This window comes from Drosophila takahashii, chromosome 3L, assembly GCF_030179915.1.
Source record: "Drosophila takahashii strain IR98-3 E-12201 chromosome 3L, DtakHiC1v2, whole genome shotgun sequence".
Taxonomy (NCBI): domain Eukaryota; kingdom Metazoa; phylum Arthropoda; class Insecta; order Diptera; family Drosophilidae; genus Drosophila; species Drosophila takahashii.
In genome coordinates, this window is record NC_091680.1 from 5,451,477 (window position 1) to 5,471,908 (window position 20,432).

The 20,432-nt window shown below is 37.1% G+C and overlaps 3 protein-coding genes across 6 annotated transcripts; 1 reads left to right on the plus strand and 2 right to left on the minus strand.

The window, feature by feature from the left end:
• Positions 1 to 307: 307 nt before the first annotated feature.
• Faa (fumarylacetoacetate hydrolase) lies at positions 308 to 2,207 on the minus strand. Its single transcript, XM_017154171.3, has 4 exons — positions 2,025 to 2,207; positions 1,438 to 1,655; positions 767 to 1,368; positions 308 to 693 (listed from the first exon to the last, which is right to left on the minus strand). The coding sequence occupies exons 1-4, from the start codon at positions 2,109 to 2,111 to the stop codon at positions 347 to 349; spliced, it is 1,254 nt and encodes a 417-aa protein (XP_017009660.2). The 5' UTR covers positions 2,112 to 2,207; the 3' UTR covers positions 308 to 346.
• A 760-nt stretch (positions 2,208 to 2,967) lies between these two features.
• On the minus strand, positions 2,968 to 18,279 carry Gad1 (glutamate decarboxylase). 3 transcript variants are annotated; one of them, XM_017154154.3, is made up of 9 exons: positions 18,045 to 18,279; positions 17,846 to 17,950; positions 17,152 to 17,220; positions 14,598 to 14,834; positions 9,984 to 10,552; positions 9,777 to 9,844; positions 7,480 to 7,558; positions 6,040 to 6,384; positions 2,968 to 3,841 (listed from the first exon to the last, which is right to left on the minus strand). In XM_017154154.3, the coding sequence occupies exons 3-9, from the start codon at positions 17,210 to 17,212 to the stop codon at positions 3,668 to 3,670; spliced, it is 1,533 nt and encodes a 510-aa protein (XP_017009643.2). In that variant the 5' UTR covers positions 17,213 to 17,220; positions 17,846 to 17,950; positions 18,045 to 18,279; the 3' UTR covers positions 2,968 to 3,667. The 3 variants fall into 3 exon arrangements, with proteins under 3 accessions (XP_017009643.2, XP_017009642.2, XP_070071200.1); XM_017154153.3 differs by lacking the exon at positions 17,846 to 17,950; XM_070215099.1 differs by lacking the exon at positions 18,045 to 18,279 and having other exon boundaries at positions 17,846 to 18,020.
• Positions 4,522 to 6,578, plus strand: LOC138912993 (accessory gland protein Acp63F-like). 2 transcript variants are annotated; one of them, XR_011418554.1, is made up of 5 exons: positions 4,522 to 4,538; positions 4,594 to 4,697; positions 4,751 to 4,918; positions 4,979 to 5,225; positions 6,049 to 6,578. XR_011418554.1 is itself a non-coding variant. In XM_070215100.1 (3 exons), the coding sequence occupies exons 1-3, from the start codon at positions 4,667 to 4,669 to the stop codon at positions 5,047 to 5,049; spliced, it is 270 nt and encodes an 89-aa protein (XP_070071201.1). In that variant the 5' UTR covers positions 4,578 to 4,666; the 3' UTR covers positions 5,050 to 5,161. The 2 variants fall into 2 exon arrangements, 1 of the variants encoding a protein (XP_070071201.1); XM_070215100.1 differs by lacking the exons at positions 4,522 to 4,538; positions 6,049 to 6,578 and having other exon boundaries at positions 4,578 to 4,697; positions 4,979 to 5,161.
• Positions 18,280 to 20,432: the final 2,153 nt, after the last annotated feature.

Below are 20,432 nucleotides of genomic sequence, written 5' to 3' on the forward strand. Positions count from 1 at the left end.
TTTGAATTGGTTTTTGATAATAAACAGCGGTGAAAATATCAAGTTATATATTTATTTTTTATATATTTCAATTGATCGGTTTTTGTGTGTTTACGCGTGCAAATATTTTGTGGAGTAAATAGGCACTTTCTAGGTTTATCAACCTTTTTAAATGGTTTAAGATAATTATATGAAAAAAATAGTTAATTAATAAATTTAGTATTAATAATGAATATTATTGATTTTATTTATTAGTTTTTATTCAGAAAATTTCAACTAATTCAATTTTAATAATAAAAATATATATTTCATTGATTTTATTTATCAGTTTTTATTGAAGGAAATTCATCATAATCCAAAAGTAAACCTACTGCGGCACAGGATGTGCAGGCAGCACCTGACCCACGCACTGCCCAAATCCGATGCGCAGTCCGTTTTTCTCGCAGTGTCCCCGGATGATGACCTCGTCATAGTCCTGCAGGAACTTCCTGGTCTTCCCACCCGGCAGCTCCACAGTTTTGGTGCCCTTCCAGCAGAGCTCCAAAAGGGATCCGTATGAGTCGGGCGTCTCACCGGAGATCGTTCCAGAAGCCATCAGATCCCCTGGTCGCAGGTTGCAACCGGTGACTGTGTGATGGGCAATTTGCTGTAGAGGTGTCCAATACAGGTGCTTGAAATTGGACTTTGAGATGAGCGCTTCATTCTGGTCGGCAGCTAAAAAGAGGGGTTGTGATATTAAAAGATTTTAAAAAGATCATAAAAAGATCCCAAAAATCTCCACACTTACGTTTCAAAGAAACCTCCAAATTAATATCAAAATTAAAGGGAATACTTTGCCGCAAATAGGGCAGCACTTCGGGTTCCTGGGGGAAGTTGTCCAGCAGGAAGGGTTTCAGAGCAGCTGTGGGCACCACCCATGGAGAAATGGTCGTACCCAGATTCTTGGCCGTAAAAGGACCCAATGGCACATACTCCCACTTCTGGATATCCCTGGCACTCCAGTCGTTCATCAGCGTGAAACCAAACACATTCTTCCAGGCCTCGTCCACACGGATGGGTTCTCCCAGCTGATTGCCTTTGCCGCCGATAAAGAAGGCCATCTCCAGTTCGAAATCCAAAAGTTTGCAAGCACCAAAGACGGGCTTCTCTGCGCCGTCGGGAAAGGTTTGTCCCAATGGACGACGGATGGGAGTACCGGAAACCACCACCGAACTGGCACGACCATGATAGCCCACCGGCAGATGGCGCCAGTTGGGCATGAGGGCATTATCCGGACCACGGAACATAATGCCCACATTGGTGGCATGATGGATGGATGAGTAGAAGTCCGTATAGTCACCAATCTGAGCAGGCAAATGCAACTTGATATCAGTTTGGGGAACAATGGAACTGAAAGGGAAAAAGATATATCAAAACTATAGATTTTATATATTTTTTATATTCCTTAATCATACTTACACCGCCTTCAAGTCCACATTCTGATCCAGTTCGGAACCCTTAGCCAAAAGCTTCTGAGTCTGGGTCCTCACCACATCCCAAGCTTCAAAGTCCAAGCCCATAAGCTCATTCAAAGTTTCCGCCCGCAGACTTTTTTGAACTGGCAAGGGATACAACTGCGAGACAGCTTTCAGATCCAGGACATGTTCTCCAATGGCCACACAAATGCGGTGAGTTTTCTAGGGATGTTGAAAAGAACAATACCATTTACGATATAAAAATACGATATACGATATGATATGAGGTCTTATCAGAGCTGGTTACTGGGTTATTAAAAGATTGGATTAGCATATTGTTTTCGTAAACAAACTAGTTTGTGTTGGATGATGTATGCAAATGCTATGCCCCAAAGCGGTTTCTGTTCTAAAGTTGATTTCTAGAACATGTGGAACAAACTCCAAGTCACATGGAAAATGTTACAATTCAATAAGATCTTGGAAATATTTTAGGAATTTAACACATTTTGTTTGTCTTGTGAGACAGCAAAACCATTGTTATAAAATCTAATAAAGTTTTAACAGCAATCGTTTTAGTATGATATCACTCACATTGTTTTCGGTTGAGAAGACAGCATAGGGCAAATTTTCCAGGGGAAAATCACTGCCCGCCGGCACTGGCACAAAACTCTGGGACATTTTAAAAGCACTCAAAGTGGAAAACTTGGGCAGTTGGGTGCGAATCAATAAACTGAAACAGAGAACCGAGAAAAATGTGCGCGGAGCCAGAGTGAGCTAGATAACAACTGAGGGGTTTTCAAACTACGATCCGCTTTATATAGGCTCCCCAGACCCCAAGATCCCACCTCTCTCTATCTCTCTCTTAACAAAACCAAGCCCCCAAAAGTAGAAGAGTTGCCCCCATACCATTTTTAAGAGAAACATTGTTTGCGCTTTGGTTACTTTTATTTATATTTACCCATATATTTATATATATAATATATTCTTTTGCATTTATATAGATGTTGGAATAATTCTTGTTCTGGTTTTGATTTTTGGATCTCTGCAATTACATATACATTAATTTATACATACATAAAATGAGCGCGATGCTGGATAAACTTAGATAACACGCTTTAAAATACTATAATTGTTTAATTTATATTTATACCATTAATTTGTTGTGTGTGTTTTATTTTTGCTGAATTGACAAACGATTTTTTGTGCAAAGGTTTAATGTCTGATTGTGTTTTAAGGGGCTTTCCATTCCATCTTTTAATTTAGTAAAAACAACTGATTAAAACTTAACGAAAAACAGAATCTTCCAACATTCGTAATTGAGTTTAATTGACACCGGGTAATAGATATATATTTTTTTGTCAGCCATTTTGCTGGAAACTAAACTCCAACTAATTCGATTATACGTATTCATGTCTCTATATATAGCACAGTTCGATACATGGACTAAATGGGATCCGAAGTTCTGAAGATTTCAGAACCCAGATCCCCTCTCTTTGGTTTTGTCTATACAATTAACAAGCACAGGTCTCTTTCGATCTCGTTTTTAGTTTGTTTTTTTTTTAAAGGTACGCATGGCCATAGATATATGAAAACATTTACTATTTGCAAACAAAGCAAAATCAACGAATTTAACTAAAGTCCTTCATCATCTTCTCCTGATATGTTAAGATAGCGTTCCAACAGTTTCTATATCGTATATTTCAGTTTTTGGGGCTGGGATTGTTTCGTGTATTGTATTTTGGTGGTGCGTGTGTGGAGCGGTGGCTTCTATGCTCTGAATACTATCTTTATTTGCGGTATACATATAGATATTCAAATATTACTTATAGATTCTCCTCTTCTGAGTCCTTCGATTTTAGATATAGTTGCCAACGAACGGAAATGAAACGCCTCGATTATACATACATAGTAGTTCTTCATCTTGTTAATTTTTTTTAGTCAACTCCGGGACGAACGGATAACGACGGTTAACGAATAACGGTTAACGGATAACGGGATGAGAAATCGTAAAGGAACATCTAGCAACACGTTTATAGATACAAACAAATGTACATTCAACATTGAACTCTGATGATTATCGGGATCTTCTATCCCCTCCTCTCAAAATTTCTTCGTTTTCTTTTATTTTTATCATAGCGGTCTCCTGATATGCTTTTACCTTAATGATACTTCTTGGTTGTGTGATCTACCATTACCAATCTAAGCCGAACCGAACCGAACCAGACTGAAACCCCTTACAAGTCGTCGCCCAGGCGATGGATCTCCTCCAGCATAAAGTCCACATCCGCCTCGTTGACCGCCGCCGATGAGATGATCGATCGGAAGAAGTTGGGTCGCCGATCGTCGGGCTGATAGCCCACCATGAGTGTTCCCTTCTGCATCATGCGGCCCTTGATGATGGGGCAGATCTAAGGGGAAAATAAAGGAATATTAGAAAATTATATGGCATAGATTGATACTATATCTATAACAGCAAAGACTTTACAATTTTATAGCTAAATAATAAAAAATAATAATTAAAAACAAGAGAGGACGCTATAGTCGGGTGCCCCGACAATCAGATACCCGTTACTCAGCTAAAGGGAGTGCGAGAGAGATGGAGATATACAACTTCATGTGGAATTGCTAAGGAGTGTGACTACGGTGCTGGCAATTATTTTGCAGTACAACTTGAAGATTGCAGACGTAGGGAAGCAGGAAAAGCACATTTGTTAGGCGATATGTTCAAATATTATTAGTGCTGAAGAATATTTTTAACAATTTTTTAGCATTCTTGACCATGCAACGCAAAAAATGCCCAACAGACAAGCCCCATTGCCCCGCAGCGATAGACATTGTCCCGCAGTGATAGAAATAAACGGTCTTTTTTGTCCATAACTGTTTAAGTAAAAAATCCGTTGAACAACAACAGTTTTGTAGTTAGTTATGATATTATTGGAAATTAGTCTAAGAAATTTGAATCCGTGTAAATTCTTCGAAAGTCAAAACTGGAACAATACATTTTTAAATGTATAAGATGTTGAGGATAATTTTGCAAGGCGTACAAAAAATTATCGTTGCTAATAAAAAATTGCATTGTATATTTGTTGAGAGCAATTGTTAAAGGTTAGCCCGTAACTGATCATATTAAAAATAATCAGAAATTGTATGCATTTGGTAGGTAAATTTCACCATAAAACGGAAACTAATCTTACAGCTAAAGTCATTAAATCTCAAACCTTTAACAAGTCAACATGTTGAAGTTAAGCATTGCTTTTATTCTGGGTAAGTTTTTCTTCATACCTTCAAAATCATACTTTTATTCTGCCTCTATTTAGTTACTTCAATACTAGGAACCGAGGGTTTTAAATGCAAGGATGCGAATTATACGATTCCATCGATTCTTCGGAAAGCATGTGGAATTGCTACGGAGTGTGTCTACTCTGGGCCACATGCGTATGCTGTACGAAGTGAGGATTGCAAGCGTCAGGAACAAGGACTATCACGTAAGTAAAATATTATTTTAAAATACAATTAATGATCACACATTTTTAAAAATTGTTTAGCTTTCTTGAACATAAAAGTCGGAAAATGTCCGACAGGCAAGCCCCCTTGTTTTGGCAGTCAAAGATTGTAAATTAATAATACAAATTTTAAAATAATCGGTTTTTTTTGCCCAAAGCTTTATAATTTTTTACGGAAAATTGTGAATTTACCGGTAGCTAAACAATAAAATTTTGTGCCGTTAATTGTCTCGTCAGTTTCAAATCTTAAACACCATTATGATGGATTTTGCTGTTATCTATATTCAAGGTAAGTGTCTGGGCATTTAATATGAAGTGTACTAATATTGTTTCATCTTTTGTTATAGTTATATCATTATCGGAGATCAAATGCTATGATTTTGTTAAGTGTTTTTTTCGAAATCTTTAAAGCAGCATTTTGTTTTATATTTTTGTGAGTAAATTGCACGGGGCAGCTCATCAGAGCTGTTCTACAGTATACGTGAGAGGCAGAGGATGAGCAGAACAATTTCCTATGCTCACTTAATACCCCGCTGCCGACCGCTGCTTTAAAGGCTTTGGGCGCCAGATACCTTTTAAAATCGTTTGTGGGCGTTAGAGGGGGCGTGGCGCCCGGCTGAAATAAACTTGCACTGCGTAGGAAGCCCAAGAATATATGTGGCTAATCCCAACTTTCTAGCTTTGACAGACAGACAGACTGACAGACAGACGAAAACGCCACCTTCTCCCTGTTACATACTTTTGCACGAATACAATATACCCTTTTACTCTACGAGTAACGGGTATAAAAAGCATTATAACTGCATTTATCACTACTTTGCTTTTGAATAATAATGGATAATAGTCCTATACTATAATAATTTAAATATAGCATTATACGATGATTAAAATGAAGGTATATCAAAAGAACTAACAATATAATAACAAAATATTTTCGATTGATCGTTTTAGTTCAAAGTTAAGAAAAGTTAAAAATAACCTAATATATTTAAATAAAATCAAAAAAAATTAAATGCTTTATTGAATGATTAATATTAGGTTGGAAGAAAATCCCCAATTTAAGGTTTATATTCCTGAGTATTTAACTTATTTTACAGCCTTACCTTTCCCAGCTCCACCTCCTTCTTGGCATCGTGTGGCACTCCCCTCAGCCGCTTGGGCACATACCAAAACGAAACGTTGACGCACTCCGGCTCGAGGATCAGATGGAAGCGATCGGGGTGCTCGCGGATTCGCTTCAGCTGATATTGGACCAGTTCCATGAGGCGATCCTGCTGCTGCTCGAAGCCCTCGGTGCCCTTGGCCCGCCACTGGAGCCACAACTTGAAGATGTCGTTGTGCCGACCGCACTGGATGACCTTGTCACCGGTATCGTAGCTAATATCGTACTGCTTGTCGGTCATGAACAGATACTCGGCCGACATCTGGTTGCAGCTGATGAGGAGGCCCTGTAAAAAAAATATTACAAAATTATATATAAAAATATTCATTTGGAACTGATTGTGGTGACCTGGAGAAAAATCAGTTCTTAGCTAAAACCTATACTATAGAAATAATATTTTCTATAATATAACATATTGATTTTTAGTATTTGAAGGTGAGTTTCATATATATAACTAGATATCGATTTGGTATAAAATCTCTTTCTCACTCTACGAACATAACTCTCTGTCCATAAGTCAAGTTGAAATTTTAATTAAAATTCCGCCTGCCAAAAGACGCAACTGTGACCGATGGTAACATATTGCATGGGATGTAAAAAAGTCAGGGTGACTCGACGCATTTGGTGGGTTCGGTTCGTCAAAGATTTCATTACGCATTGTGTGTACTGCTACCCTTGGCCATTTTTGGCTCCTGGTTTGGCAGGACGAACAACAAGGAATTGTTCGGAGTACAATTGGAATTCTTTACACAAACATTGTTCGATGTGCATCCAGAAGAATGTTGGGCGAAAACCCATCCAGAGGGGAATGGGGGCGGTAGAAAAGGAATTTAAAGCATGGGGTTGAGCTAGAGGTATGCCTCGAATTTGTATCGCTTGGTTGAAAGACAGGGAATGGAAATGGAAATAAAAGTGGGGGAGGACCAACTTCTCTGACAGGCTGGCCGTTCATTTTAATTTGGCGACTCAAAGAACAATTATTCGTTTATTACTTTGCAAAGAGTAATTTTCCCAATTTTGGGCAATAAAATACGAAATATGTGAGGTCTGTCAGCTGTAAAGGATTCAGGATTGTATGTGAGTGGGATGGGTCATTGGTTTAATTCTGAACCAATTTTGTATAATTTTACGACTGAGCGGTTGGAGTGCTTTTAAACCACATATCTCAAATCTCTCTAAATTCCATTTTCTTTGGTTTTAAATGTTACAAAAACCTGTTGGTACATTGAAGATCCTTTCATAAGAGTTTATCTTCGATTTATTTGGTTTATTGTTTTGCAAAATGTTAAAACATCTAAACTCCAATATATTTATATGTTTTTATTTATTTATAACATTTATCCCAAAAGTTCTTTATTTTAATTAAATTATCTATACTTACATCCTCCTTGAAATGGATGGTGGAGCACTGGAGCAGGGCTCCCATGAGCTTGTGGGGATTCCAGGTGACCGAATCGGCGCTGTAGGAGTCGAAAAAATCATGGCGTTAAATGGACATTCAATTACGAATTACAAACAATTAACACTAATCTGCCGCAGTGCGGTACACAAACCCCAAACCCAGGAAAAATCCAACCCCCTGCTGTTCGACAAGATGTACCAAAAATAAGGAAAAGGGGAAGGGATGCGGAAGGTCCTGGCAAGTGCCATAAATTGTGGCAATTTCAGGCCGCACACTTTAATTGAATTCAAAAGAGCCCGAAGAGCGACGAGGACAACCCCCGTGGGCGCCGGAGGGTTGACATTGACAGCTAAACATCCCTGTGGGAGCTATTTACAGTTATGTGGGCGCAGCCTGTGTGCCAGTGGGTGTGTATGTGTGATTGGGCTGTGGAAGTGTGCGTGAGTGAGTGGGTGTCTATAAACATGGTCCTTATGGAGTGCCTGGAAGTATGCTTCAGTTTTTTGTGCACCGTGTTTTACTTTTTGCGAAAAAGGGTATATTGTTTATGGGTAAATACATACTAATTATTTCCTAAGTGTCTAAAAAATGTTTAAAACAATTTCTGAAGTTTCTAACACATTCTTGTGACATACAAATCAGTAATAATAAATCGACAATTGTTTTTTTTTTCTATTTTCTACTACTATTACTATTTTAAAAAAAAATGTATTTAAGGTAGACCTTTTTAAACTTTTAATGAATTGATATTAAACATTAAAACATAAATTATTTCTTAAAGAATTTTTGTGGAAATATTTTATAAGTAAGTATAAAATATATATAAGAAAGTAAGTAATATATATAAGTATAAAAGATTGAATACAGCTACTTCTGAAATTTAAGGAAACCTTTGAGAAGTATATTATAGTCTGAACCTTTTTCACACCCCTAAATTTTATTTGATTGAGCGACGGCATGTGAAGCTAAACTTTTTAAGATTACATTTTCGTTCGATTGTTTTAAGTTTCTATCCAAAATGAAACTCAGCGGTTTTAGAAGCCTCAATCGAAGGACCATTAATCAGAGCTGCGTAAGCCGATGAAGGCCGCAAAATGTCAGCTGCATGGGCATTTTAATGATTAATTCGCGCTGAGAGCCTTTCAATTAAGGACCTCGATTTGCATGCCACAACAATTCGGGCCTTAGGATCCATTCAAACTAATTGAAGGCGTTTGCCTGCGAGTCTGGGTGATGGATGGATGAAAATGGTGGGGCAATCAATTTGAAAGTGTTTATGGAGTTGGGATACTTGACCGCAAGCTGTCGATACGGCGACAGCTGCACTTGCGGCATTTGCCTAAGCTTCCTGAAGACTGAGTGGAATTAAATTAAAGAAGCTGTATGGGATAGCTGATGTAAATGGATTGGAGGTTGGAGTAAGAGTAAAGTGCATTTCAGGTTGCGACTTTAAAATTAAAAATTCCTCGTCCCGGAGTTGAATCCACTGACTTGCCCTCTCGCATTCATTGTTTGGCGTAATTGTTGTGTAAGTAATGCCCATGGAAATCCAAAAGCACCCCTCTTTGGGAAAGGGAATATCCACTTTGTTCATTTGTTTGTTCGGCCCAAAATGCACTCGGCTTGTGCCTTGTAATCCCTGTAAGCTCTGAACACCTGATGGACCCACTAAATGACAAATTGAGATTTTTCCCACATGTTCAACTCGATTCTGTCGCTTGAAAAAGGGGGCGGTGAGCGATGCGGGCCATTTGGGAGCATTTAGATCTAAATTTACCCAAACCATGGAAGAGATTTCAATTTGTGTTTTGACTGGGCGGAAGATGAGGGCGCTCGAGGCACAAAGTTCATGTCAAGAACGATGATGAATGGGCACAACAATTGCTTTGGACAAAAGATAAGGTTGGCTAAGGGGTTTTTAAAGCACTTTTAAAGAACTTAAGAAACCAAAAGGAAGTTTAAAAAATTGATAACTTAAAGGAATGCTGAAGTTTTCATGAAACCTAATCCCTGTCTTGAAAATAACTTTAAGAGGAATATAAAAGCAATCTTGACAATTTACGGAACTTTAAAATATTTTTTTAAGAATGCATTTATTTACAAGGAAATTCAAAAAAATATTCGCACTGAATTAGGAAAAAATTATGTAAAATAAATAAAAATGTCAAATTCATTTTGAATTTTTAAAATTCAGTGCGAATATATTTTTGGATGTATGATAAGAATAAACAATTTTTTAAAGTAGTATATTAATGTCAACTATGTAAATTACTTACCGCTCAACACCAGTAAATCTGGGATGACGATGCTTGCGCGACATCAACAGTCCGCCGCCCCAAGCAGCCTATAAAGAATTTAAGAAAAGATAGAATATCATATTAAAATATCTTCTGGACTATAATCTCCCAATATAATAAAAAAATGTTCTTTCTAAAATTAATGGATATTTTCTTTATTTTTGTTATTCTTCCCAAAGAACTCACATCGATGTGCATCCAGCAGTTGTACTTCTGGCAGATATCAGCAATCGTGTTGATATCATCGAAGGCCCCCAGAACGGTGGTGCCGGCAGTGGCGTTCACGAAGAACGGGATGTCGCCCTTGGCCTTGCGCTCCAGGATCAGGCGCTCCAGCTCCGAGGTGATCATCTTGCCGTGCTCATCCGAGGGCACCACAATGCAGTGATCAGTTCCCAGGCCACAGACGGCGGCACAAGATTTAATCGAGTAATGGCACTGGTCCGAGGTGAACATCACCAGGGTTCCGGGCAATCCCACCGAGCCGTGCTCCTTGTAGTTGGGGAACATCTTGTGGCGAGCGGCCAGGAAGGCATACAGATTGGAGATGGAACCTCCGGGGGCCAGGATCGAATCGCCACCCGACCAGCCGATAATCTCACGCATCTTGGTCAGCACAACGTTTTCCATCAGGATAAAGACCGGTGCAATCTCGTAGGTGAACATGTTGGTGTTGGCCGTGGCCGTCAACCACTCGCCGGCCATGGAGATCAGGTCCAGACCATTGGACAGTTGGTTGAAGAAGTGGGGATGTCCTGAAAATTATAAAGAAAATGTTAAAAATTAATTACAAAATTCTATTATTTTCTGTATTTTGAATTTTATTTCTCTGATTTTAAAACTCCCACAAAATAAACAAATTCAGTTTGTTTAATATATACTTTATAAAATTAAAGTTCCAAGTTCCAATTTATATTCTTAATTCAATATTTGTAATCATGTTACTATTAGTAAAATCAAATCAATTCCAATGTTAAGGTAAATGTAGATAAAGTTTATTTATTGTTGCTCCCAAATTTGCAAATAAAAATCTTCAGTATATCTATTATCAAACTTGTTCAATATTGGGCATTATTATTAACTCTTACAAAAATCGTAAACCAAACTTTTTAAAATAAATAAAATTTTAAAAAAAACCCCTTAAATATCTATGTAAATTGCAGTATTGTACTTTTTAACTAGACCTTTGTCTCAAGTTAAATTCCTGTCTTTAATTAATTTTTTCGGAAGTAATACTTGTGACATTTTCTATGTGCTTGCCTAATGTAGCAGAAAATGCTTTCCATTTAGCCACGGCTGTCTGTTCAGGCTGTCTCTTCAAGTCTTCAAGGGACTTTTCTCGCTTCTCCGGAGAGCAGAGTGATTCTAAGCTGACAGCAGATGTGCCTGGCAGCTGTGCTTCCTTTTTTGTTTTATTAAAAATATATATATGTATATATTCGAGGGCAGTGGCAAAGTGAAACAAAAGGACGAACGGCTGACTGGCCTCGAAAGGAAAAAAATATCTATGGAGGAAAACGAAAAAGGACGATAGAAAAAGACCGCCGGAAGTGCATATGTTCAAGGGCAGACGGTACAAGGTCCAGAGGCCAATCGATTGGGGATAGTCTGCTCAACAAGTTTAGCCCTGTAATCCTTAAGCCTACTGCTCCTGTTTCTCCCCCTGCTGAGCTCCATAAATTGCTCATTTATTGTAGCTAATTGCGACTTGCCGAGCTTCGATTTTCGGGGTGCTGTATGTGGAAAAACTCCCACGAAGAATCACAAAATGCTTTCAGTCACCATCAGGAAGCTGTCCAACTCCCCGATTTTTATCCCATCCCAACGCTATTCCAGCTTGAACCCTTCGGCGTCTGTCAGTTCACATCTTGAGTGCCATAAGTCGTGTGATTAAAATCCCATTGCCCACAAGGCTAAATCCACCCACAGAAATAAAATATATCTGCACTAGGAAAAATACTAAAGCGTTGTTAAATAATCTTAAATATCTAAAGTTTTTTTTAAATTAAATAGAAAAATTGTTTAATAAAAATGTATGTCTCTAGATTTTTTAAAAGAATTATAATTTATAATATTAATCTAGATTTCCAGTAATCATAAATAGAAAGCGATTTTAATAATCATGACTAAGTTCAAACATATCTTTCTGGACTCTTTAAACAATTTTTGCTCGTATAGTATTATTTATTAAAAATTACAATGGTTTTTAATATTTTTGTATCGCGTAATTAATTTAAAACATACTCATTTACTTTATTTCAACTAATTCTTTTCGTAACATTTTTCTCTCTGTCTAAACTGACAGAGCGTTGGCATCCAAACATTTCAATTTGCGCATGTGGCCAGGATATTCTCGTTGGAAGGACGACACGACTCGACTCGAATCGAGCGGATTCACCCTCGCCCCAGCAGCCATTCATTCGCATCAAAGGATCAGGAATGCAGCGAGTCAGAAAATAACAACGGATTTTGATTAAAGCTCCCCTCGTTTTTATAGAGTCCTCAGTCCTTCGAGAAGGAAGGAAGCCCTGTATCCTTCGTATCAGGTTGCCCGTCTGACAGGGCGCGCATTATGTGAGATTACGGATCATAAATGGGACTCTTATCGGGTCTGCCGGGAAGGCAAAGTATGGATAAAGGAGTCCTGACATTACTATCTTTTAAAGAGAAAAATGTTTGTGACTTTTTATTTTTTAGAAATATTTTTAATTAAATTTTTTTTTTTTCTACTATTAACTCTGTTTTTATGAAAAATGGAAAATTTAAAAAAAGGCTATAAAAAATTGAAATTATTAAAAAATTGTAATTCCCAAAAAACTTTCACTTTTACAGAATTTTAATTATCAATAAATTTATCATATTAATATCTTATAATATTTTTTAACATAATAAGTAACTATTAAAAGACGTATTTGGAGTTCCCAAGTATAATTTTCTTTTACCACAATCTTATTAACCCGCAACTTTCTTTTAACAAAAGCTTACTTCCTAATCTCATTTTAATGAGAGGAAAACTAATTTCAACTTGAGCCAAAACTTGAGCTTCCCACCATATAAAGCGGTTCTATGACTATGCATCCTAATTACGTTTCTTTTAGCCTTCCCAAAAGTTTCCCATGCAATCTGAGTTTATTCAGTTGCCGTCTTGATTGCGTAGAGTTTTAATTCAATTTTTGGCAAACCAAATGGGAGCAGAAGGCTAAAACGGCAGCAGTCCTCATTTCCTGCGAAGAACAGCAAATCAAGGAAGCAACGCCTGCTTCCGAGACAAGGCCGCAGTTTCCGGGGGTGGTGGGTGTTGTGTTTCTCCTGGGGTTGAGTGGGTGGGGTGTGCCGTAGTAAATACGCTTATTATCGATACTCCAAACACAATTGCGGTCACGTGCGAGGACTGCACAAACATCGAAGGACAAAGACAGCGACGGACGACTGGGGACAGACTCTCTGCCTCTCGCATTAATTTTCAATGAAATCAAATCAGCAAGGACATTCAAAACAAGCTAGAGGAAACTATGATAGAACATATAGACCTCGGAATACCTTAGAAATTTAGGAAATTTGATTTAAGAAATATTTCATTATTTGAGTATATTTAATAAAGGACGTTTTAGAAGCTTTTATTTTGAAAAAATAATTATAAAATATTTTTAGTGGTTTAGATATAAAATATTATCTGAAACTTGAATAAAATAACAAAGAAATATATATTTTAAAAGTTACATAAAAAGATGCAAAGATTAAGGTTTATTTTATTATTTATATTTTGAGTATATTATTTATTATATAATTGATTTTTTATATTTTTGTTACCAACATTCCCCAATACCCCCTTTATCATCAAATAGTGGGTATAAAAAAGTTAAAAGTGAAACGTGCGAATGACTTTTGGCTGCTAAAGCCGCCAAAGCACACAAAGAACCCTTTGCCTTTGCCTGATTTATGATTGATGGCGAACTGAAGCTGAATCTGAATCAGAATCGCAGGGGGATTACAGACCCCTTAGGCGAGTGTTTTTGAAAGGTGTAAACAAGCCGGGGCCGCAGCTCAATGGGCCATAAAATGGCATTGTCTGCTGTCTGCACTCCCTGTACATCCCAGTGCGACTACATACATATCTCGCCGAGTGCCATCAATATGCTAATGTGCTTATCTACAAGGCTGCACACTTTGTGCTCTCTATAATACGACCGCAAGGTCCAGAGGCACGCGTCCTGCCCCTTTGCCCTTAAAAAATAAAAAATAAATATGCCACAGACAAAAATCATATGCTAAGCAGGGACAAATTTGATTAATCCCCAACTGAGCAAACTTTAGAGGGCGATAATAAAAAGTGAAATTAAAAAGTTTAGATCACCTTTGAATATTTATGATAACTTGATAGGGCTTGGTTGACAGGTTTAAAGAAATTAAACATTTTTGAAAAGTTGCTATGTGACTAGAAAAATATTTTATATTAATTAATAAAATTAATTTACTTTTTAACTTCCTATATTGAACTTATTTGAGAAACCTTTAGAAGGTAACACTCAGAACTGAACTTTAAAAATGTAAATCACCTCTGAATATTCATAAGAGCTTGGAAAACTGAGAGATTTGATGTTAAATCCGCTTTTCAGGATTTTTGCAAATTAAATTACATATAAAATTATCGTTTGTATTTATTTAAAATTGTTTTATCCATTTCTAATTCTCCCTAACGCTTCGTTATTTTAGGTATATTAGTTTTATCAATTCTTAACCAGTGTTTTTTTTTATTGTTTTTTCATACTTTTATAATTTTAATTAATTTTTTTGACTTACCCGTCTTAACTTGGTACTTCAGCGTGGTGGCACAATCCTCGATGAGTTGCTGCAGTGGCAAGGCGCGATCGGGCACATCGAGATCCAGGAGGCGCTTCATGTCCTCGGGATGGTGGAAATCCAGGATCTTCTCATTGCGGTCGTTGGTGGCCTTTACATAGTCCAAAAGCACATCTACTACCTTCAGCAGGAACTCCCGTGTCTCCGGTCCAGCCGAAACTGTGGTGGGCATGAGATCTGGATAGGAAAAACAACAGCAAAAAAGAGAAGAGGGAAATGAGTATTTCTTATCGGTAAATATGAAAAGCGTGCCCCGCTGCTGACAGGAAAAATGGTTTTTCTCTCTTATCGTGATATATGGCCATTATTATTGCGATGATTTGTGGGGAGGCCGTGTCGTAAAAAGAGATGACTGGCTTTTTTTGGATGAAAGGTAAGGTAAGTCAAATCTGGTCAGGGGCTGACTGAGATTTCAATTATTCTTTCCGACTTTTTAGGCTCATTCACCGAGAAAATAAAATGCGTATGAAGTAAAGGAAACTTTTATTTAAATTAGTAAAATGCTAGTTTTGCTAAAAACTAATAAAACATTTTTAAAATAATTAATAATAAAGTTAACTTATAATTAAATAAGGAAAAAAAATTACAAGCCTAAAAATATACCTTAAATTGCTTTTTAACAACCACTATTTTCCGATTAATTTAGTACTTATTTGTCTTCAAAAAATTATGAATAATCAAACAATATAAGAATTAAAAGCATTTAAAAATACTAATTTGGTTTATATCTTTTAAATCTTATTTTATTTAAGTGCAATATTTTCCTTGAAAAAAATCCCAAAAACTAAGGATTAAAAAGCTGTACATCAAGCAAGGATTTTTATGGAAACTAGCTGGATTTGGGCAGTGCACCCTTGTGGTTTGAGCACATCCTTGGCTGTACGAACAGCAAGGACACATCGTCCTTTTGCGGTGGCTGCAATTAATTACTGGGGCTTTTGTTTAAGCATCAGCAGTGGCCACTAAGCCACCGAGCAAATGGGAGCAGCTCCATTAGAAGCCAGCTGGAATCAATTGGAAACTTAACGTTGCGCATGATTACCATTTTATTTTCGGGGGAAGGACTTTTTCGGGGTGGTGGGACAAATTGTAGCAATTTCAAAAATTCCTCGAGTTTACGGCCAAGAAGTTAAATAAAATTTAATGTGCTCGACTGGGTGCTCAGTGTCAAAGGCAGACGGAGTTCTGAGTTCCGAGTTCTGAATCCAGAATCCCGAATCCTTGGGAAGCATTAAAAACAGCCGTCGTCACACACGAGAGTCCTGGAATCGAGCGTGAGCAATATCCTGTGACTAAACGGTTTATGTTTGTTGGCCTTTCAATTTGAGGCACGCGTCTGCCGCCTCGGGGAGAGTCCTGCCACCTTTTTCCTGGTCCTTGGTAGAAACTTATATCGAAATGGTGGTGGATTTGTTTGACTTTCTGTCTGTTTGTTTCGTATTTGTCGGGGAAAATCTGTTACAGAGCAACAGTCGCCAGTTTCACGCTTCAGCGAAGCCAAAAACACACAAGGACATACGAAACAGGAGCTACCACAGTGCAGGGCCATTTATCAAGGACACGAGTGTCCTGGACAGCCCATGTCCTTAGACAGAAGCAGTAGCCATTGCCCATTTGCTGTTCCGTGTCCCTGGCTGTGTCAGTTTAACAATCGTTTATTATTTGAACAGCCAAAAGCGATTCGAGTGCAGTTATGCGGAGGAGAGGACCAATGTTTGCCAGGATTATTATCCCACAGGCGAAGTAATGCCCCCCTTCGGAATCGTGTTCATAAAATATGTTTCGTGTGCAGGAATGTGACAGGCTGAAGTAGCAAGTACGGAAAATAAATCTCGGCTATCTGCTAAAATTAATACCTTGTTTTGTTGCAATTTATGACTATGACAGAAGTCTGTAAGCTTGAATATTAATTACTTATGTAACCAATTATTTTCTTTTATTGATTTACGCGTAAAAATTGTATTTCATTTACGTACACTAAGCATGTGGAAATATTCAGTAAAATATGTCTAAGATACTCATAATTTAAAAAACAAAATAAAATAAACAATTGGGTTTAAGGAAAATTGTATCATATTTAATTGATAATAAGAAATGAATAACAATCATTTAAAAAAAAAATTTGCAAGCAAAAACGGTAAAAACAAAAAAGAATAAAAATTTTATGGCCTAAAATATAAGCGCATTCAGTATTTTAAATATTAACAAAGTAAAATCACTAAAAATGTTTTAACCTAATTTTTACATTATTTTAAATTAGTTTTTTGAAATTTTCGAAGAGGTATAAATTAATACAATACAATTAAAATATAATCTTAAAGTAATAAAAAATTGACTTAACATTTATTTTTTGTATTTAAATAAAAATAATTTTGTAACAATCGTGGAAAAGAATTTATACCTATTATTTAGGTACATATATGTGACACAATTATTATTTTATTCCCAATATCCTTTTTTCATATTTTTAAATAAATGAACAAAAAATACTTACCATATGCCGTCAGTTTGCCCGTCCTCTCGGACAGTTTATACCCGTTGGGATTGAGTGCCATTTTCTCCTCTGCAAGGATAAAAGGTAAGAAAAGTGTATTAATTACTAAGGGTAATCCCAAGAAGAGAGTCTGCTCCTAAGAACTCCTATGGAAAAATGGATCTCTTGGCCAAATGAAGTGAGTCAATGTTATGTAATCGACCGAAATTCAAAGACCCCCAGGCAGGTGTTACATAAGACCTTGCCTTTCGAAAGCCCCCTCCCCCTCCTTTTTTACACCAACCCACACACAAACACAAATTGCATAACCAAGACAAACAAACAAACGGTGTGAAAATGCAATGGGCGTGTAAATAAACAGAGTGGAGAATGGAAAGGGAAGTTGGGGGGATGGGGATTGGGTAGAGGGGGTCTTGAGACAAGGACAACTGAAGGGCAAGTTCCCAGAGGGAGGTAAATATCTGGTATACAGTATATACACTGATTTCGAGGACCCCTCCTCTCCATTTTGGCGCCATCTGCTATTGCGCAGTGAGTGTTAAGCCAATTTCCTGCGACTGTAAATATATATATCGCTATATATCCTCTATGTAATTTACATGGGGATACAGACAGCTGCAGTTAATGGGCGAAGAAGAAGGAAAAACCTTGGACAGTACGAAACTTATGCAATCGTTTTACTGGGGAGTCTTACCGATAATCCTGCGGATATCGTCGATATACTGCTTTAGATAATTCACTTTGACTCTTTTAACGCCGACGAGGCTTTCGGGGTAACGAATAAAAAAACTAGAAAGTTCTAGAGGAGAATGTGCGAAATGTATCGAAATGTAACTCTAAGATGGAGCTGCGAGTGCTACGAGTGGTCTTCTAAATTACGGCGCAAAACTTACAGAGTTCCTGTTTCTTAGCAATCAAAAAACACTGAAAAAAACACTCGCGGGACGGAGCCTGTAACTCACTGATAAAAACGGACTTTACTAGCGGAAATAGAGGAATTTTTCTTTACAATATATATCTTCTTTTTGTTATATATATCTTTAGCAACTTTCACTTGTTTTACAGAGAACTGTTAGGGAACTGAGCAGCCTACACTCGCTGACGATCTGCGGAGCTATGAGCAGCAGCATCCGACTGGGCTGCCTACGAAGCTTTTCCACAGCCACACAAAATGGCTGCCTCTCTTGCATAACCTTCAGCCAGGAAAGGAAAATGCGGGAAATTCTCCGGGGTGACGTCATTGATTTTTCGGCAACCATCTTTGTTAAGGCCATTTTAGCGTGGGCGGAGCTTCAACCATGCGCGCCCCAAAGTATCCAACAGATACATAAAATATGTGCGCAAGCCTGGTAAATACTAAAAAAAAAAGAAAGAAAAATATATAAAAAAGGAAATAAAGATTGTGTGGGGGGCGACCAAATGAAAAGCTAATTAACAAACTAATTTTGCCACTGTTTCTGACATTTACAATGACCCACAACTTTTTATGAGAGTTCCGTCGAATGACAGTGAAAAAAACCCCCTATAATTGCTGCCGTTTCCCTTATATGTAGGATATACATATAGGACCTAAAACATAGAAATAGTAGTATATAGAACAAAACGAAATTTGGGTCAAAGCTAAAAGTCCCCTTCTTCTTCTTCGCCCATGCAAAAAAGATATATATCTGCGAAGTGAAATTGCATCATTTCCAATAGAACGCTTTTCATAGCATACTTTTGAGGGCCCTGAGAACACGCATATAGTGGAATGTTATATAACTTGTAAAAGAACCAAAGGGGCCAAAGGGAAATGATGTCCATCAAAGCGGAGAGGCTTAAACAACGAGAACATGAAAAAAACACTACCCCCCCTAGAAGAGTTTCTCCCCACTTTTTATCTGACATGGAGCAGCTGGCGAAGGATGTTGCCTTGGTCTCCTCGGTTCTTGGTCCTGGCACAGGATCCACTGCGTCAGCATTTTCGTTGCGAAGGCTCTGGCACTTGAAAAGTGTCTTTCGATGTAACTGATTGCAACTTAAGAAGGCCATTACAGTAGCAATAACTCCCCTGCAAGTCCTTGTGATCAATCTTTTATTGAATGTCAGTTCACCATATTGATAACATGAAGTAGGCGGCTTTTAACAAGAACTTTTAAACACTTTTGTATGGTTTTATTAAAGAGAAGCTATAAGCTTTAATAGGGCAATAACAATTTAAATCATTTAATATTTGAAAATTTATTAAAAAGTCAATTAGGTAATTTTCTCGTCTACAAAAGTAGTCAATTCAGAAGTCGATCACAAATATTTTTTAATGAACTTCATCATTATATCTTATTTTATCATCGAGATTTTGATTTGAGTACCTAATTTAAACAAATAGTTGGAAATTCAATACAATACAATATTTATTTAAACAAAAATATTATAATTATTCAACATTTTACTCTTAAGAACAAATAAATAGACTTAATATAACTTAAACATAAAAAATGCATCCTTAAAAATTTTTAAGAAAACTACAATATTTTTAAAAAATATATTTGAAAAAAGTTAGTTTTACTTAAGTTTTCTCTCTTTAAAAATAAATTAATAAACCTAACAACTTTAAAACAGCTGATCAAAATAAAATAAAATAAAATATTTAAATATAAAGCACAAATAAATTATGTAAAATTTGCATAAGCTCGTAAATTAAATGATAAGACCAATTAATGTTTATAATCGTTTAAATTCAACGAAAATTAAAATCCTATATAATAAAACGAACTTCATTTAGCTTAAAAATCACGTGACAAACATGGCTTCCACTCAATATAATTTTGCACACTGAAATTAAGACTCCCGCTTAACCCTTTAACAAAGCCCATCCATCACAAGTGTCAGACAAATATTTGCGATAGCAAACACACACCTATTTAGACAGCTATTTAGACTGGCAAAATAAAGTCGGGGCTTATCTCTGGAGCCTCTTGAACAGCATGTGCTACCAATAATAATTAGGCACTCTGTCTGAACTTATCGCAGATATATATATGGTATGGGGCCTGGGGAATAGTATGACTATATGGCGGTGTTCCATCTGCGATAGCATATCCACTGATTCGCACTTGAATCTATGACACCGGCAGATAAAGCCATCAAAAGCATTTATTATTAGCAAGTGGGATTTTCGCAATGGATTTCGTTCTCTGGCTCAGTTCACCAACTGCTACCATTTGGATCGGACAGCTTTTATATAAATCCCGGCGAGTTAAGAGTTTAAGCATTTCCATTTCAAGTGGGGCAGGTGCACCAAA

Bases quoted from the DNA above. Each gene is read 5' to 3' on its own strand.
- Faa (XM_017154171.3), bottom strand. From the start codon at position 2,111: ATGTCCCAGAGTTTTGTGCCAGTGCCGGCGGGCAGTGATTTTCCCCTG. The intron at 1,656-2,024 runs GTGAGTGATATC...CAACATCCCTAG, and splicing joins TCTTCTCAACCGAAAACAAT to AAAACTCACCGCATTTGTGT. The intron at 1,369-1,437 runs GTAAGTATGATT...TTTCCCTTTCAG, and splicing joins AATGTGGACTTGAAGGCGGT to TTCCATTGTTCCCCAAACTG.
- LOC138912993 (XM_070215100.1), top strand. From the start codon at position 4,667: ATGTTGAAGTTAAGCATTGCTTTTATTCTGG. The intron at 4,698-4,750 runs GTAAGTTTTTCT...GCCTCTATTTAG, and splicing joins AAGCATTGCTTTTATTCTGG to TTACTTCAATACTAGGAACC. The intron at 4,919-4,978 runs GTAAGTAAAATA...AAAATTGTTTAG, and splicing joins TCAGGAACAAGGACTATCAC to CTTTCTTGAACATAAAAGTC.
- Gad1 (XM_017154153.3), bottom strand. From the start codon at position 17,212: ATGGCACTCAATCCCAACGGGTATAAACTGTCCGAGAGGACGGGCAAA. The intron at 10,553-14,597 runs GTAAGTCAAAAA...TATAATTTTCAG, and splicing joins GAAGTACCAAGTTAAGACGG to GACATCCCCACTTCTTCAAC. The intron at 6,385-7,479 runs GTAAGTATAGAT...TTTTTTTTACAG, and splicing joins CCATCCATTTCAAGGAGGAT to GGCCTCCTCATCAGCTGCAA.